The sequence below is a fragment of the Pelodiscus sinensis genome, chromosome 8, assembly GCF_049634645.1.
Source record: "Pelodiscus sinensis isolate JC-2024 chromosome 8, ASM4963464v1, whole genome shotgun sequence".
Lineage (NCBI taxonomy): Eukaryota > Metazoa > Chordata > Testudines > Trionychidae > Pelodiscus > Pelodiscus sinensis.
Window position 1 is genome coordinate 68,819,877 of NC_134718.1, and position 18,595 is coordinate 68,838,471.

At 46.0% G+C, this 18,595-nt stretch overlaps 1 protein-coding gene across 2 annotated transcripts in view; it reads left to right on the forward strand.

The window, feature by feature from the left end:
* Positions 1-18,595, forward strand: part of SORCS1 (sortilin related VPS10 domain containing receptor 1) — a 477,135-nt gene that overhangs the window by 212,481 nt on the left and 246,059 nt on the right. For both annotated transcript variants that reach the window (XM_075935517.1, XM_075935516.1), the window contains exon 3: positions 2,936-3,035. In XM_075935517.1, coding sequence (XP_075791632.1) covers positions 2,936-3,035 — 100 coding nt within the window. The remainder of the gene's footprint in view (positions 1-2,935; positions 3,036-18,595) is intronic.

Below are 18,595 nucleotides of genomic sequence, written 5' to 3' on the forward strand. Positions count from 1 at the left end.
AAGAGAGAATCTACGCTGTCATGTGCTTTTGCGCTAGAGATGTGCTTTTGCGCAAGAGCATCCGTGCCAGTGTAGACACTCTCTTGCGCAAGAAAGCTCCGATGGCCATTTTAGCCATTGGGCTTTCTTGTGCAAGAAATTCATGTTGCCTGTCTACCCTGGCCTTTTGTGCAAGAACAGTTATGCAAGAGGGCTTATTCCTGAGCGGGAGCATCATAGTTCTTGTGCAAGAAGCACTGATTTCACACATTAGAACGTCAGTGTTCTTGCACAAGAACTCCCCGCCATTGTAGACAGGCAGCATGTTTTGTAGACACAGCCTTTCATTGTTCCTGATAATCTGTCACAACAGAGGCAGACTGTGGTTCCACATGCAACTGATATATCAATACAGAGCATATGCAAAGATTGGCCAGCAGGTGGTACTGTTAAGAAATGGCTAGTGGCACAAACAGAAGTCAGGAATTCAGGATTATTTTGAATTCTACCTGCTGTTTATGGCTCCCATTACCTTGCATTACAGCACCTCTGCCATGTTCAGAAATAGAACTAGCAGTAAAGATTCTCTCCCTCTCAGACCATAAGAAAAATAATCCGCGTGGGTGTATGAGATAGAAGATAATAGATATAAGCGTAGTTCGTAACACAGCATTGTGGTCGTGCGTTTCTTTGTGGGAGTGAATGTGCTAGGTTAGGCCCAGGTATCTCCTATTAGCACAAGTCACCGCCTACCTTGGGATGGCTTTGTTGTTCTGGTGGAATGTTGCTGTTTTAGAAGCGCACAGTCCCAGGAAATGAGGGGATGCTTTCTGGGCTAATCTGTTGGGAGGCTTTGACGGACAAAACAAGCCGCAGCTGGATTCTGTGTTCCTAGGCGGGGAAGAAGGCAGTGGGAAGAGTTGAGCCCCAAGTTAACATGTAAATGTTGACCTGGGTTGCAAAGAAGCAAAGTGGCTGCATTTTGTACCAGTTGGAGAGTTTTTTTTTTCTGGGGATGTGGCTTAGAGCCAGTGGGAACATTTTGTCAAGAAAACACACATGTCCACTTGCTCTGTAGCCTGGTGGCTAGGATACTGGCTTGCAATGTGGGTGTGCTGGCTTTTAATTCCTCCTCTGCCTTGAGCAGACTGATTAAAATGAAAAACTCTGCTATGAATAAGGCACTAGAACCTGATTCTCCCACATGCTAGAACAATGCTCTATACATTGCTCTACAGTTACCTAATGCAAAAGCTTCTGTTTTGATCCCAGAATGGACACTCACAATTCTGTTTTACACACACATACACACACACACACATGGAAGGTTACACACACACACGGAAGGTTTTACACACGCACACACACGCACACAAGGGAGGTTTTACACACACACGCACACAAGAAAGGTTTTACACATACAGGCACACAAGGGAGGTTTTACACACACACACATGCGCACAAGGGAGGTTTTACACACATACACACGCACACACACACGGAAGGTTGTGTTTTTGTTAAAATGCGGTATCAAAACCATTTTTGAAACCGCTAAGGATGCTGCAAAATGGAATTGTCATCCTCTGATCAAGCTCAGATTTAATCCCTAAATGCAATGAGATGTAATAACCAAACCCGGAGGCCATGCACATCCATGCCCAGGCCTCAGAATGATAGGATGGGAATCAACCTTCTGGACATCGGCAAGTGGAATTCTTTGGTGATGCATCCATGCCTTATAGTGGTAAAATTTGTGACATCAGTGTGTTTGTTTTAAAGGCACACATTTTCTTTATGCTTATCCGAATCTACATTGTATTATTTTGTGGCGCATGATCTCAGATGGCAGTAAAGTGTTGTGCCATCATCCACCAAGTTCTTCTTTAAAGAGAAGCTAGATAATTTCATGGAGGTTAGGTCCATAAAAGGCTATTAGCCAGGGGATAAAATGGTGTCCTTGGCCTCTGTTTGTCAGAGGCTGGAGAGGGATGGCAGGAGACAAATCGCTTGATCATTGTCTTCGGTCCATCCCTCTGGGGCACCTGGTGCTGGCCACTGTTGGCAGACAGGATACTGGGCTAGATGGACCTTTGGTCTGACCCAGTACGGCCGTTCTTATGTTCTTACAAGAAAAGAAAATTCTTTTAAACAGGATCCACACCACGAATTTCATCTCTTGCTAATAACTGATCTTTGTTCCAGTCAAGTGTCGGAGTAGAGTACATGGCTACATTAGACAGCCTTAAATGTTTCCCTTATTTGTCCTCTTTAAAAACTGATAACTGATGTCTCTATTGGCAACACCCATGTCAGAGGTACTTTCAAAAGAAATGTACGGTTGTTAGGCTTTCCTCTAAAAGTCTTTCTCTGCCATATGGCCCATATAACAGGTCCACGTGAACTGTAATACTCCTGCTATTGGGTTTCCATAAAGAAAATCAATGGCTATCACTATGAAAAAAACACATTTTTTTTTTTTACTGAACAAACAGCCTAAGACACAGTGCTTGGCCATGCCTGGAAAGGATGTAGTATCTTGTGTAAAAAAATAAAAAATAAAAATAAAATAAATGAAAAGAAAACTCGAGTAAGCTTATAACATACTGAAGTGATAACTTAGTCGCTCACTCTCAGCTGTTTGGCATTTACAACAATTATCATCATCTTCTCTTCTATCGAGAATTAATGTTTCTTATTGTACGTGTTTATTTTAAAGTGCAGCGGGAAGATGCTGTTTTAATTTTTCCTAATCCAATTTAAATGCAAATGTTAACCACTCACATGATGCTGTGTGTACATAATTAAGCATCATTATATACTACATGAATCATTCAAAAAGCTCCAGAGAGCCATTCCACTATGTAAAACATAGGCTTTACACTGAAAAGCAGCCAAGTGGCTTGTGCCTGGTGTGATTAAGTATTTGGACTCATTAAAGCTCTCTTCTGATTTATAGGTCAACCGATTATGGAACGACGTATGAGAAACTGAATGATAAGGTTGGCCTGAAGACAATTTTGAGCTATCTGTACGTCTGCCCAACCAACAAGCGCAAAGTAAGTGAGAATAGGTTTAGTGCGTTCTTAATTTATTTTGTGAATTCTCTCTTGGCTGCTTAATCTTCATCCGTTTTCCGAATGTCCATAACTGTTAATGTAAGGACCATGCGTAACCCACACACCTAGGCTATGTCTACACTCGTGGCTTCTTGCGCAAGTAATATGCAAATGAGGCTGAGTGGAATATCGCTGAGCCTCATTTGCATACCTAACGAGCCACCGTTTTTTTCAGAAGAGGCTCTTGCGCAAGAAGGAGCGTCTACACTGCCCCTTCTTGCGCAAGAAAAACCCTCTTGCGCAATGCCGTTACACCTATTACTTGAGAGGAAGAATGGCGTTGCGCAAGAGGGTTTTTCTTGCGCAAGAAGGGGCAGTGTAGACGCTCCTTCTTGCACAAGAGCCTTTTCTGAAAAAAATGGTGGCTCATTAGGTATGCTAATGAGGCTCGGCAATATTCCACGCTTAGCCTCATTTGCATATTACTTGCGCAAGAAGCCACGAGTGTAGACATAGCCCTAGTGTGGTTACTGAGCAATGCAGGTGGTACCTAGACCACAGCAGCAGTTAAGACCAAGAGACCTCTACAGCAGGGGCTAGGAGCCACCTGGCTTCTAGCTCAGAGGGTAGAAGCTCCTATACTCTGCTTCAGAGGTTCTAGGTTCAAAACTGCCTGGTGGTGGTTACACGTGCTCCAGATCCTGTGTTGGAGTAAATTGGTGTAGCTGTATTGCGTATCTGGTGCTGTGGTTGTCTACATCAGTGGTCACCCACCAGTAGATCAGGATCTACTGTTAGATCTTGGAGCCTCTGAAAGGTGATCCTGACAGGTTTGGCCAGGAGGCTATCCAGTGCTGGCACTTCATTTGCCCCTCAGCACTGCTGTATTGCTCCTGCCCTCGAGGTGCCCCTCCCTCCTGAGATCCTCCTGCTTACTGTGCAGGGCACGGAAAGAAGAGGGAGGGGAGGGGTGTAGATGTCACGGTGCCCCTCCCTCCACCTTGTACTCCATCTCCACTGAGAAGAGGGGGGCAGGAATGGAGGGTTTGTTGGCTGCTTTTGGGAGTGGTGCAGGACCAGGGTAGGGGTGAGCCTATCTTAGCCCACTGCACCACCACCCAGAAGCCATCTGTGGTAAATGGTGCCCAGCTGGAGCCTGCATTCTGAACCCCAGCCTCAGTCCTGAACCCCTCCTTCACCCCAAACCCTTGCCCCCTGCCTGATAAAAATGTGAGGGTGGAAGAGGGAGGATGGAGTGAGCAGGGGCGGGGCCTCGGAGAAGTGGCCGGAAGGAGGCAGAGCAAGGGTGTTTGGGTTTGAGGTAGATCCTGGATTGCACTTAAATTCAAAAAGCAATCACATGCTTAAAAAGGCTGGGGACCACTGGTCTACGAGTCCTAGATGGGCTTAAAAGGTATCGAGCATTCAATCGTATTTACACTTCTAGCTGGGGATGATTGCATTGTTTGGAAGAGGAGAGACTCTAAGACAGGGGTGGGCAATAATTCTTGCAGGGGGACCACTTAATGAATTTTGATATCTGGTCACGGGCTGGCTCCACCCCCAGAAGGGGCGGAGCCTAGGGAGGAAGTGGCTGGGGACTAGCCTATCCCCAGAGTAAAAATACAGCCAAGCGCTTGCAGCTCCCAGCTCTGCCATTACTGCGTTGCCTAGCAGCCACCTGGGTGGCTGCAGCTATTTAAAAGGTTTGTGGTCCCTGGGGTAGTGCTGTGGCTGGGAGTCATGAACAGGATCCTGCTGCCTGAGGCACTTCCTGGAAATTCAGTGGCATGGGCAGAAGGATATCAATAGAAAGCAGCCAGAGCAAAGTGTTAGGTGGGCTGCATCCGCCCCCCGGGCTGCATCTTGCTCAGCCTTGCTCTAAGATATTGGGAAAGTGTCTCCGGAGGCCAGATTGCATGTAAGGTCACTTACCTGGAAAGTTCGCCTGCTAACCAGCTGAACAGGCATGGACAAAATCATGAAGAGAAAATGCCTCCCAAAGCCCAAAAGGTTTTAATTAGGTAAGCACCCCCCAGACTAACCATGTAGTGAGAACGTACAGGGCTGGCATACTGGTAAAAGGTAGAGAATACCTTCTCTTCTGTACGTTTCTGATGGGGTCTCCGGTTGTATGGAGGGATAGGGCCGAGGATATGAAGGAGCAGCGTGATTATTGGAAATAATGTCCTGAATTGTCCCACACAGGCCCCTGATTAAAGGAGACCCCCCCCCCCCCAAGAACTCCCTCAAATTCCATATTGAACCAGTTTTCAGTTGTCTCCATGGTACCCATCATCCCTTGCTGCTCCCTCTCAGACGCCCGTGTGTGTCCTTTCAGAATGCTTGCACAATGGGACTTCATTTTCCTCTCTGCCTGAAAGGCCCTACCAAACTTTGGTCCCTACTGTGCTGTAAATTACAGTTAAAGATGTAGTATTCTATGAGGGTCTAACTTGAGGGAAACTGAGACAGTGCACATGGAGTGGAAATTTCCATGCAGTACACCCAGAATATATGCCGTCATTTAAAAAAACAAAGAAACAAACAAACAAAAACCAGGATTACCAGCATTCTCGATCTTAAACTTTGTGGTGGCCAAAGGCATAAGAACAGCTGTTCATGGATTATTTATTTGGGGTGAAATGTGTCCCCGTGAAGAGTGCCAGCCCAAGGCTAGACAGCAAGAACTACTTACTCCCTTAGGGTATGTCTACACTACCCCCCTAGGAGGGTAATGTATGCATACCGCACTTGCTAATGAAGCCCGGGATTTGAATTTCCTGGGCTTCATTAGCATAAGCGGGGAACCGCCATTTTTAAATCCCCGCTGCTTCGAACCCCGTGTAGCGCGGCTACACGGGGCTCGAACTAGGTAGTTCGGACTAGGGTGCCTATTCTGAACTACCGGTACACCTCGTTTCACGAGGAGTAACGGTAGTTCGGAATAGGACCCTAGTCCGAACTACCTAGTTCGAGCCCCGTGTAGCCGCGCTACACGGGGTTCGAAGCAGCGGGGATTTAAAAATGGCGGCTCCCCGCTTATGCTAATGAAGCCCGGGAAATTCAAATCCCGGGCTTCATTAGCAAGTGCGGTATGCATACATTACCCCGCTAGTTCGAACTAGCGGGGTAGTGTAGACATACCCTCAGGATTTCTTCCTTCCACCGCATGGGTGGTGGATTAGGGTAGGGTCTGCAGGATTTAACAGGGATTTAAATGTTGCAGAAGCTTGGTGCTGGTGGGAGGCGGCATTGCAATGTAAGAGAATCTCCATTGATGTAATTGACGTACAGAGGAGCCAGAAGAAAACACAGGGCGGGGGGGAAGTAAGGTTCTGTGTAACTTACCAAGTCCATGTGGTGTCTCTAGCTAATACCAAGAACGAAGACAACAAGATTTGGGAGAAGGGTTTAAAATCAGCTGTACTACATGTTCATTTGTCACCGTTAGGAAAAGCAAATACTGTTGCTTCCTTTTCCGGGGCAAGGGGGAGTGATAAATGGGTGTCTCCTGTTCGGTTGCCGGAGCCTGCGTCCACTCTATTGACTTTTTTTGTGAAAAAAACCAACCAATTCATCTGAAATGCTGCCTGTGCTCATGGTGCCTAGTATGAGTACAAGGGTTCTGAGGAAGTCTGGGCACTGATTAGACACTTTCACCCTTATTACATATTTATGCTGTAATGAGGGACCCAAGGGTTGAATGTAGTAGTGTCAGAAATACTCACATGGGTCATTTGATTTGATACCCTGCATTTTATGCAACTGCCTTTCCCATAAATGACTCCTGTGCCCTGGAAAGGTTACCGTGTGCACCAGCTAAGTTCCCTTGAGGCAACCTCAAATTTTGTCATTTGAAAATATTCAGTTTTAAGTCGAGAAATCTCTCTCACTTGCTCATTTGAGGGCTGACGCATCCATGTTTTGCATGAATCAACCACATTCTGGTTTTCCCCATTGTCCTCTGAATTGCTCCTCCGTGACGTGGGCGCAGGGATGAACCCCGCTCCCGGGTGAGCGGGGAAAAGCATATGCAAAGTCACTTAGATGACTTGAAACCCAGGCCTCTCCAGGGTGTCCAGGTAGCCTGAACAGAACCTTCATAGTCATCCCTTTTTGTACAGTGTGCCCTTGAGTCTCTGGGAACTCTGACTCAGGTAAAATGAAATTCCCCAGCTAAGATGAAATTTGCAAATTAAGATCTCGGTTCTGCAAACACGTACACATGTGGGTAACTTTATGCAATGAATGACCCTGTAGATTTTAGCGGGGTGTTAAGTTCTTCCTGGGAAGACGTGTTTGCAGAATGGAGTCTCATTAACGTCATTCTAATTTAAATGAGCCTATAGCTCATGGGCAAGTTTAACATTAGTACTTTTGAATGACATGTGAGCCACAGCAGAAGCAGATATAATCCCCTTCCCTATCTCTTTACTGGCATGCTCAACATATACACTAAACTGCTCTAGTCTGACACCTTCAGGACCTGACTGGTGCTGCATAACTGACACCAGGTGGATTTGAACCTGGGACCTCTGGAGCTGAGTGTAGGAGCCTTTATCCTCTGAGCTAAAAGCCAGCTGGCTCCCAGCCTGTGCTGTAGAGGTCTTTTGGTCTTAACTGTTGCTGCGGTCTAGGTGCCTCTGCATGGTAACCACACTAGGTGTGTGGGTTACAGCTGCACTAGTGAATTTGCTGTCTAGCAGCATTACCAATGCATCCCCTGCTTACTGGACTCTTACTGGGTAAATAACAGCACGTAACACTAAGGGCCATCACCGATGGCTGAAAACAAACTTTATGGGACTGCGGGAAACTTGGCCACATCCCTGATAAATGGACATCTGGCCAACTAAAATCGTGCCGGACCACGGATGTTGCTGGACCAGAGAGTGGCAGACAAGAGAAGTTCAGCTTGTAGTTGTATAGCTGTGGAAGCACAGGAGCTGTGACTGGTGGCATGAGCTATTCAGGTGTCTGGTTGTCAATGGAGCACCTGATTGGAAAGGGGTATGATGCTGTTAGCTTCAGTCATCTCTGCTGACTGAGCCGTTGAAAGTTGGTTTGGAGGTGCAGCGGGGTGTGTTTGGTTCCCAGAGGGAAAGGTAGTCAGGGCGTGTCTGTGCATGGCCCCTATGTACGGGTGCTGCTCCCATTGCTGGCTCCACAGCAGTAGGAGCTACAGGGGTAGCACCTATGAGTGGAGGCTGCACAAATAGCCTTCCGAGCTGCACCTCCAATGAGGAGATGTGGGGACATGTCGCTGCTTCCCAGAAGCAGCCGGAAGTCAGTGCTGCCTGGAACCCATATCCTGAACCCCTTCCCTCATCCCTGCTCCACCACTGAGCCCACATGCCCAGTCCACAGCCCATACCCCCTCCCGTACCCCAGTTTCCTGACCCAGCTCGGAGCTCCTTCCTGCACCCCCAACCTCACATCCCTGGCCTCACCCCAGAGCCCACCCACCCCAGCCAGAGCCTGCCCCCCCAACACCAACTTCCTGCCCCAGCTAGTGAAAATGAGCGAGTGAGCAAGGATGGGTCAGAGCGAGCGATCGAGGGAGGGGAATGGAGTGAGCAGAGGCTGGGCCTCAGGGAAGACATGTGGCAAGAGTGTCCCGTTTTCTGCACGTCGAAATTTGGCAACCCGGATGGGGCTGCCCTCCCCTAGTACAGAGCCTGGGGATCCAGGTGGGTTTGTACTTGGGTCGGCTCGCCCAGGTAGCCACTCACGCCTGTTGCTGCTATCGCAGCCCCTCTGCCATTTTTACCATGCTGGCTAAGAATGGCTATTTGTTGGGAATCACTCCCCACCCCGCAAACCCAAATGTAGGCCTATCCTAAGTTGTGTATGTTTGCAGCAAGGGGGATTCGAGTTTGCAGCAAGGGGGATTCGAGTTAAGGAAAACTTTCTAAGTCTGAGGCTTGGAAATCACTGGAACAGGCTGCCTCAGGAGGCCATGGCATCCCCGTCACTGGAGGTTTTTAAGAACAGGCTAGACATCCACCCGCTGGGGTGGCCTAAGTGACCCTGGTCCCACCTTCGCATGGATGGGAGCTAGGTGAATTCGACGACCTCTTGCCATCCCTTGCAACCCTGTTCTCTTACGATTCTATGATTGTGTCCGTTTGAGGAAGAACCCAGCTGTTTTAGGAGGAGAGCTCCATAGATTTGAGGATTTGTTGCGTCAGTGCTGCCTGTGGTGTTTGGGGGACAATACGAAATGTGAGCTGTCCAGGATCCAGTGTGGGATTATCCCAATCAAGGCGAGGATAGTGTAGCAATGGGTGCCATGCCTGCGATCATCGCGAGGGAAGGGACCCTCTCTCTTGCAAGTTGTCTGAAAGCAAAAATAGCGTTTGAATGCTGACCTTGGAGCCGAGCGTGGATGCAAAACAGGATTTAAGATGTGGCGCATCACTCCCTCTCTCCAATGGACTGGGAGTTTGCATTATTTGAATGATTGCCGGCAGACTGAAAAAGCAGCCTGATCTACCCTTGCTGCGGCAGTGCTACCTGATTAATGTAGCATCCTTAACTAAATTGCTAAGATTTCACAAATCAGGCTGGATAATGAGATTTTGATTTTAAAGAACACAGGCTTGCAGCTGAGTTGAAGGCAAATTACTGAAACGGAGAGGAACACTTTGACAGAGGACGACGACTGACTGTTCTTGGACGTTTAATGTAACAGAAGCAAAGAGGGGGTCCTAGCCACTTAAACCATGTTTTTTTTTTTTTTTTTACTGTTAAATGGAAATGAAAAGAATTTGCAGTGGCAGATAAATGGGGCTCTCATGGTCGTCTTTTGAAATGCTGATAGATTTAAGAAACATAGTAGGACAATGAAGGTCTTTACAATGGTGAGAAAATCAATGAAGTTGACACAGCAGTATATTTGTGTACAATTTCTTTCCTTGCATCATGATATTTTCCTATGAAATATGCATTTGATATATTCAGGAAGGGATGTACTTGAATACCACTTGGATCTAGGCCCACTGGAAAGTTTTTCTGTGATATTTTTTGATAATTGGTTATTTCTGAGTAATAAAAAGCACATAGAAAAATAAATTATTAATACTTTGGACTGATGATATGGAAGTCCTTTGGTCTCAAAGTTGGTTTGTTGCTGATAATTCCATGGAAACTTTAGGCCAAGATTTTCAACAGTTGCCACAGATCTTATAGAATCATAGAACGAGAAGGGACCTCAAGAGGTCATCAGATCTAGTCCCCTGCCCTCATGGCAAGACCAAGCACTCTCCAGATCATCGCTGGCAGGTGTCTGTCTAACTTGCTCTTACATATCTCCAGTGATGGAGATTCCACAACCTCCCTAGGCAATTTATTCCAATGATTAACCACCGTGACAATTAGGAAGTGGGAAGATTTTCCTAATGTGCAACCTAAACCTCCCTTGCTGCAGTTTTAAGCCCCTTGCTTTTTGTCCTACCATCAGGGGAGAAGGAGAACAATTTTTCTTTCTACTCCTTTTAACACCCTTTTAGATACTTGAAAACCGCTATCTTGTCCCCTCTCAGTCTTCTCTTTTCCAAACTAAACAAGCCCAGTTCTTTCAGTCTTCCCTCATAGCTCATGTTCTCTAGACCTTTAACCATTTTTGTTGCTCTTCTCTGGGCCTTCTCCCATTTTTCCACATCTTTCTTGAAATGCAGTGCCCAGAACTGGACACAGTACTCCAACTGAGGCCTAATCAGCGCAGAGTAGAGTGGAAGAATGACTTCTCGTGTCTTGCTCACAACACTCCTGTTAATGTATCCCAGTCATGTTTGCTTTTTTTGCCACAGTGTCACACTGTTGACTCATTTTTAGCTTGTGGTCCACTATGACCCTTAGATCCCTTTCAGCAGTACTCCTTCCTACACAGTCACTTCCCATTCTGTATGGCTATGTCTAGACTGCAAGCCTCTTTCAAAAGAGAGCGTCTAGACTGCACGTTGAACTTCCGAAAAAGCGGCTTGCTTTTTCGAAAGAAAGCATCCAGTGAGTCTGGATGCTCTCTTTTGAAGAAGCCCTATTTACATTGAAGAACGCCTTCTTTCGAAAGAAGAACTTTCGAAAGAAGGCGTTCTTCCTCGTGAAATGAGGTTTACCGCCATCGAAAGAAAAGCCGCGTTCTTTCGATTTAATTTCGAAAGAACATGGCTTGAGTCTGGACGCAGGGGAAGTTTTTTCGGAAAAAGGCTACTTTTCCCGAAAAAAACCCTGAGTCTGGACACAGCCTATGTGTGAATATCCTGGGCACCTCTACTTTAGTGTGTTCAGCTTGAGAAGCCTCTAACGGGACTTACTTTTCAGAAGGTAGGTGCTTGAAATTTTCTGTAAATCAGGACCCTTTGGAATTATTATTGACTTATTAATAGTGTGTCACCAAGACATCAATTCAGCCATCAATTCCTTTATTAAATCCAAGGGCCAAGTGATATTTATACACATGTCTAAAAAGCCTACATAATGAACTCTTATTACACTTCTGTAGGGTTGCCAGGTGTCCTGTTTTTGATTGGCACACCCAGTGGAAAAGGGTTTTGGTGGCTTCCCTCAGCCCCGCTGACTGGGCTGTTAAAATTATTTGCCTTGCTCACCTTGCCCTAGGGCCAGATCTGGGCTCACGTAATTAGGGGCTGGGGCTGATGCTAGGGTTGCCAGATGGTTTAACCAAAAATAGTGAACCAACCCCCTTCTCTCTCCCCAAAAAAGGGGAAAAAATGTTTTGAGAAAAAGAAGGGGGAGACCAAAATTGTTGAGGAAAACAAAAGTGTGGTCCCTTTAGGAAATGCTTTTGTGGCTTTTTGGCCAACCATCTTTCTTGCTTCCCTGCACTGGGCCAGACAGCTCTCCTGCAGAACCCAGTAAGCACCCAGGATTTTTGCCTCCTGGCCGGGAAAAAATCAAAAAATACCAGACATTTTAGGTGTCTGGTATTTTCTGATTTTTTTTTTTACCGAATAAGAGGTGAAAATACTGGACTGTCCAGTTCAATAGTGGACACCTGGCAACCCTAGCTGATGCAAATTATTTTTACTTTTATAACTAATGTAGCAATGCTATAGGTGGTATGTCTATGAATGGCCAATCCCAGAGTTGCCAGGGCAGAAATGAAGCACCGACAGGGCCCTTCTAAAGTGTCTCAAGACAGAGGCATCTACAATCAGTAGTCACTTCTGAAAATCTTGATGTAGCTGGGCATTGACTAGCTTCTCTGTCATCTTGTTCAGGAATGGCATGTTTGACACTTGGCTATAGTTGGTTAGAACTCATGTGTTAGGGTAGGATTTTGTTTTCGGTGTTGGTTGGACTATTCTGTGTTAAGAATGAAGGGAAGATTCCTTCTGCAAACCATGTGTTGGCTGTTTTCTTCAGGAGTGTCATCAGTTGTTCTTGACGCCTTCCTAAGCCAGTGGGTTGGCCTACTGCTGCAGTCTGTAAATACCCAAAACTCCCATTGCTTTGTAATGTGTGTGTAAAGCTTGCAAGATTTGGACCCAAGAGCATAGATCCACAGCATCCCAGGCATACCAAGCAGAGGTGGATGGTCTGAGGCACATTTCTGAGATCTAAGTTAGTTGTCCTGCCTCTTGGTTAATACTAAGGACAGATGAACTGGCTCCGATCTATTCAGATCAAATACCAAATTGACCAGCACCTTCTTCCCCAAAATTCAGAAGGAACTTGGAATATTTTGCAAAGTTAACAATTTGAACAATTATTATTTTCTTTTTAAAGTATTCAAGAGCCTGAATACTGCTAGGATTTTGGCTGCCACTGGAAGCAGAAGTTAATTGATGGCATATTAATAACTGATCAGATCTGTGTGCATATGAATGAAGTTGTCCCACAAAGAAGATACAGTAGCTTCTGCTAGGTTCTGGAGAAGGTCTCCTTCACATCAAGTAACAAGGGTCTTCTGCTGTGTTGGTGGAAAGACTAGGGTTCTGGTCCCAGCTCCCAGTGGGGGGTTTTTATGTAGTCATTTTTTTCTGTTGCTTGCTGGACATAAATTATACTACCCATTCTTCAGTTGGTATTCTTTTGCTAAGAGTTGGCTACTGAGTGACAGGATCACATGACATATGAAGTACTGGGGTATACGGAAGACTCAGCAGAGAGTCATGGAAGGTATAGCACATTAGGGCAAAAGAACATTTTTGAAAGATAGGGTTGGGTTATCAAAAGCAGAATCCTTATGCAGCAAAGCACTTAAGCATACGCTTGAAGTTAAGTATATGGAATAGTCCCATTGACTAAGAGAGCAAGAGAAAGAGTGTAATAGTTCAGCGATGTGTAATTTCTAGTGAAATGCTCAAACATTTGAACCTGGACAGGTTTTGTGTTTCCACGTGGAATAGAAAATTGTATTAATTTTGTGTTGGGGGGAGGTTGACTTTTTCACTCAAAATGTATCCAGTAAAATGATGGAAGGCCAATGCAGTGAGATTTAATGATGGAATATTGTCAGAAATCCTGTTTATTCTAGAAATAATGTCAACAATTTGGGTAAGATTATTGGTCACTTTTTAAACTATGTGGCCTTAGTCTGAAGTCGAAATCTTAACTTCTCTAAAGATATTTTTCTCACACACACACACACACACACACACACACACACACACTGGATGGAGGGTAAATAGATTATTATTACTAGGTAAATACTGCAAATATTTTCCCATGAATATTTGCTTGACATTTCAAATGAATTCTCTTTGGTTGCACTCTCAACCTTTAATGTTCTCTGGTCCACAAACATTTCTCTAGGAAGGTTGAATGGAAAATAAAATTTCATCTTGTACTCTTGCCTAATCATGGAAAGCAAATTATATTTTTTTCTGTGCGTATTTGCATAAGGAGCCTGGTTAAAGCAATGATTCAGCAAAGCATTAAGCATGGGTTTAACTGTAAGTCCATGCTGAAGCCTATTCCTTTTAAACAAAGCACTTAAGCACTTAACCACATGAATAGTCTCCTTGAAGTTAGGGATGTAAGTGACTAGTTGACTACCTGATAAGAAACTCGACTAGGAGCTTCCTCACGTTACTGCCCTTTCAGAAAATGGCCGCAAGTTGGGGAGTATTAGCTGGTGCTGGGGAGGAGCCAGCTTAAAAGCGGGTTCCCCCTGCCCAGCACTGTCTCTGCACGGGGCAGGGGAGGCAGAAGGCAGCAGGGAAATGGCGCAAGTGGGAATTGAAACAGCCCTGCTTCCACTGGTCCCGCTGCTGAGCCTCTCCCTTTAGAATGTACAAGAGCTGCCTGCGGCTCCTGTACATTTCAAAGGAAGAGGCACAGAGGGGACCTTATGCCAGCAGGGACTGCTTTGCTCCCCACCTGCGCGGATTCCCTCTGCCTCTCTCCTTTTGAAATATACAAGAGCCATGGCCGGCTCTTCTACATTTCAAAGGGAAAGGCCTAGCGAGATAGTGAGCACCCTCCCTTATCGACTGATTGAGTAGTTGCTGGAAATTCCATCGACTACTCAATTAGCTGATCAATCAAAATTTACCATCCCTACTTGAGGTCGAAGCTAAGCACGTGGTTTGGTGATACAGGGTTTATTGCTATCACCCAATCAGGAAACTGAATATACACCCTGTACTCAACCTGGCCACTTCTTAGACATCAGAGCCCTATGACCGTTGTCCAGGTTCTTTAACCAGAGGATACAGATGCCAGGTTGGACACTCTTCCATCACATGAGTTGTGGTCAGCAATGTAGCCTCACAATCAGCATAGTGCACAATTCCTGCAACTCCAGATGAGCCTGTAGAGCCTGCTCCCATCACAAGGACTAGGAGCCGGGTTGAGCGAAGGAGTCCTGAATTTCTTAGCTCCGGGAACCAGCTGAATACAAGACATCTGGGCAAGTCTCCTGCCTTCATGTGGGGGTACCTGTCTCAGTAGCTAACACAGATGAAACAAAATTGAAGCTCAGGTTTTCATTGTAAAACGTGAAAGACCCTTCTGGCCGCTCACGACTAAGCAACATGGGTTGAATCATATACCGTAGAAGACGTATAATTGGATTTGTTCAGACAATGAATAGATTTGTGAAAACCATCACAGGTTCACACACTTTCTACTAAAGAATAAAATGCATCAAGCAGATGCACAGCTCTATCTAGCATTCATATATAGCTGTAAACAGACACGACAGGATTTGCAGAGCTCCCTACTGTCTGTGAATGCCAATTTTCTCCTTAAAGCTTTTATATTTCCATGCTTGTAACTTTTTTTTTCACTGAAACAAATTCTTGTAACAAGGTTCCAGACAATGTCTCTTTATGAGGGCTTTTATTGTAAATAAAGATGAGGACAAACCCAGCCATTATTTACCGTTTCCACTGTTGATCTGTCGCCATTAGATTCGTTATTATAAAGGACAGCATCTTTTTTTAGTATCCATCTGTAATAAAAGTGAACTGTAATGCAATAATAGTTGCGTGTAAACCTAGAAGATCTGTGAAAAACCTGCTCATAGGGAATATCTCTCATCTCACTGAAATACCCACACCACCTGGTCCTGTGATTGATGACACAGGGTGGGAGGGAAAAAAAATCTGAACACATGGTTCCTGCCAAACAAATCAAGCCGGCTTCGTTATTTGTCAACAAGTGTGCAGAAGAGAGAATCCCTGATGTGTAATCAATCCCTGGCCTTGTTTGTGAAAACAGTGGTTTATTTGTTCCATGCATACAGTCTGTTGTGAGGAAAATAAAGTGATTTAGCAGGCATCTAAGAAGTGGGAGGGTTTGGAAATAATACCCCCTCCATAGACTCAGATCTCCAAATCTCTCCTGGAGTTAATTTACATTCAGCATCACTGAAAATAAATTCTATGGGCCTTAGCCCAAAGAGGCTCCAAGTAGGTTACCTTTCAGCACTGCATGGGAAATCAGAGAGGTATGGAAATGAAAGGGGGGAAATTTACAATTGGGTGGAGAACATATTTCTTTGAGTCAAAGAGCTGCTGGCTAATTTAGACCCGGTATCCTTGTAAATCGCCCACTGCGTTCTTTGCAAGGAGCCAGTTCGGCAGTACATTTGTTCTTTGTACTTTCTGTGTATCGCTCGTTAATTAATAAAAACTTGGGTTGATAGTAGCTGCCAGCACTTTCATGCTATTAATAGCACTGCAGCAGCTCATCAGATATTGATTATTTTCTGGGGGGGTTGAAATTGGGCTTTTTCCTCTCTTTTTTGCATGTCTGTGCTAACCTGTGGTTCCCCCCCCCCCCCCCCCGCAACCATTTGGATTTTAATTGCTGCACTATACAATGTCGTTCCCTCCTTCCAGATAAATGGATTACAGCTGCCTTTTTTCCTCCCCTTTATATTTTGCGGGCATGATTAACACCTTTATCCTGGCATGTTCTACACTGTCCTGTTGTGTGTGCATTTCCAAGATAAGGGGTGTTTATTGTGACTATAATTGCATCGGTTTTGAGGCTGGCAAGATGCATCATTCCTTCAAAATTATTTCTATTAACGAGATGATTTTTAAATGTGAAAGAGAATGAGAACACCGCGGCCTAGGTTTTTCTTCTTTCTAGCATCAATGACAATATTTCTATCCTTTAATCAAAGCAGACTAAGATGAAATCTCATTGGTGAACGGGAGTGCTGCTTTGTAGAGGGGAGAGTTAGGAGTTTGCCCAGAGTATGTCTGTCTGTATCCTGAAGGTGAACTGCTCACCAGTGCAGAGGACCAGCGTAAGGGCTGTGGGTATGTCTACAGTGCCAATGGAGGTCTAATTTCCAGCATGACTTGGACTGGCTTTGATTGAGTTAGCATAATAAAAATAGCAGTGTAGCTGTGGCGGTGTGGAAGGCAGCTCGGTCTAGCTATCTGAGTACAATCCCATCTCAGGCTCCAACTTACCCAGGCTCCTGCTCTGCTATGGTAGTGTAACCCACCCACCTAGGCTACGTCTACGCAGTTTCCCTCTTCCTCAAAAGCTTATGCAAATGAAGCACGGATTAGCATATTGTCATGCTTCATTTGCATAATTAATTAGGAGGCATTTTTGCGCAAGAGGTTCAGAGGCCCCAGGTTCAAATCTGCCTGGTGGAGGTTATAGTAACACTGCTACTTTTTAACACATCAGCTTGAAGAAAGCCAGCGTGGGTACACAAGCCGAGAATAACCTCTCTAGCCTCAGTGCAGATGTGCCCTACAAGCCCAATGCCTTGTTCTGACTCTGAATTTCATCCCTAGCTGGGATGTGAATGGTTCCCCAGTGAACCAGTAAATATCACCCTTACTGGATGATGCTTACCGGTAATGGTTAACTGTTGGCCCAGCAGGGCAGGAGCAGTTCTCTGCCCACCCGCGGTGTGGCATGGTGGGCCCCACTGGCTGGGGTAGCCTCTGGCTGCAGCGAGGGGCTGGTCCAGCTCAGTTAAGCTTGCTTCAGCCCTGTCAGAGCAGGCCCCGCCTACAGTGGGCCCGACCTGCCTGGAGCTGCACGCCGCACCGTGGGTAGGGAGCGCTGCAACCAACCTGGAACAGCCCTTGCCCACTGTGGGAGGCCACTCCAGCCCGGCCGGCATGCAGTGCAATGCTGTGAGGGGAGGGGTGCGGGATAGCTGGAACGGCCCCTTGCCTACCGCCGTTTGAGCAGTTAAACATTATGTTTCACCGGTTAGCAGATGAGACAGGACTTTACATCCCTAGCCACTAGACGCAGAGGTGAATGTCTCTGCCTTGCATTTCCAGTACTTCAGAAATCGGTTCCCCCAGTCCTGACGCTGGTCACAGAAATGAGACCTGAGGTTCCACAGTACTACCAAGAGCCCAGCATCTGAGCTGCTTCATCTTGGAGCCTCTCCGGTGTGTGTGTGTCTGTGTGTGTATGTCTGTGTGTTCTAAAGAATGCTTAGTGCTGCTTATCCTGCTGCTTATCCATCATTAAGTCCAGTGAACTCCTACAGATGATGGGGAATCATGTTTTCTGGCTTTGAAGGGAGGCGCTATGTCACTCTGGTACCCCAGGAATGCTTTGCTCTGCTCTAGCCCATGCAAACAAGGTGCCTTGTAGAGCCCGCCAGAAGGATCTACACAGGGCAATCGGAGTGCAACACATGAGATCGCTGTACAAATCACAACCTTTTGGTGCCCTCTGCAGGCACCATGTTGATGAACCCTGAGGATACAGCAGCCTGAAGCTTTCCTCTACAGGCAACTGCCGCTGCTTCCTTCACTCCCTGCCAATGATGCGAGCCTCGATTCTGTATCCGAGCTGGCTAGTGTGGAACCATGTGCCCATGCAGAGGCCTATGACCGTCAAGGGGAGCCATAGTGGGCAACTCGCTCTGCGGGACAGGACGTCTCTTCAGGAGAGGAGATGGTCTTTATCCCTGAGGCCGTTTCTGAAGCTATGTGATTTTTCAGCAGTTTGGGGAACTGGATGTAGATGAGATGCTAGGCCCACAGCTGGTGTAAATCACTGTGTCTCTTTGGCTTTTGGGGCAACACCCATTCACCTCAGCTGAGGAGCTGGACCAAATGCTTGGACGAGGAATGATTTAGTTAAAGATA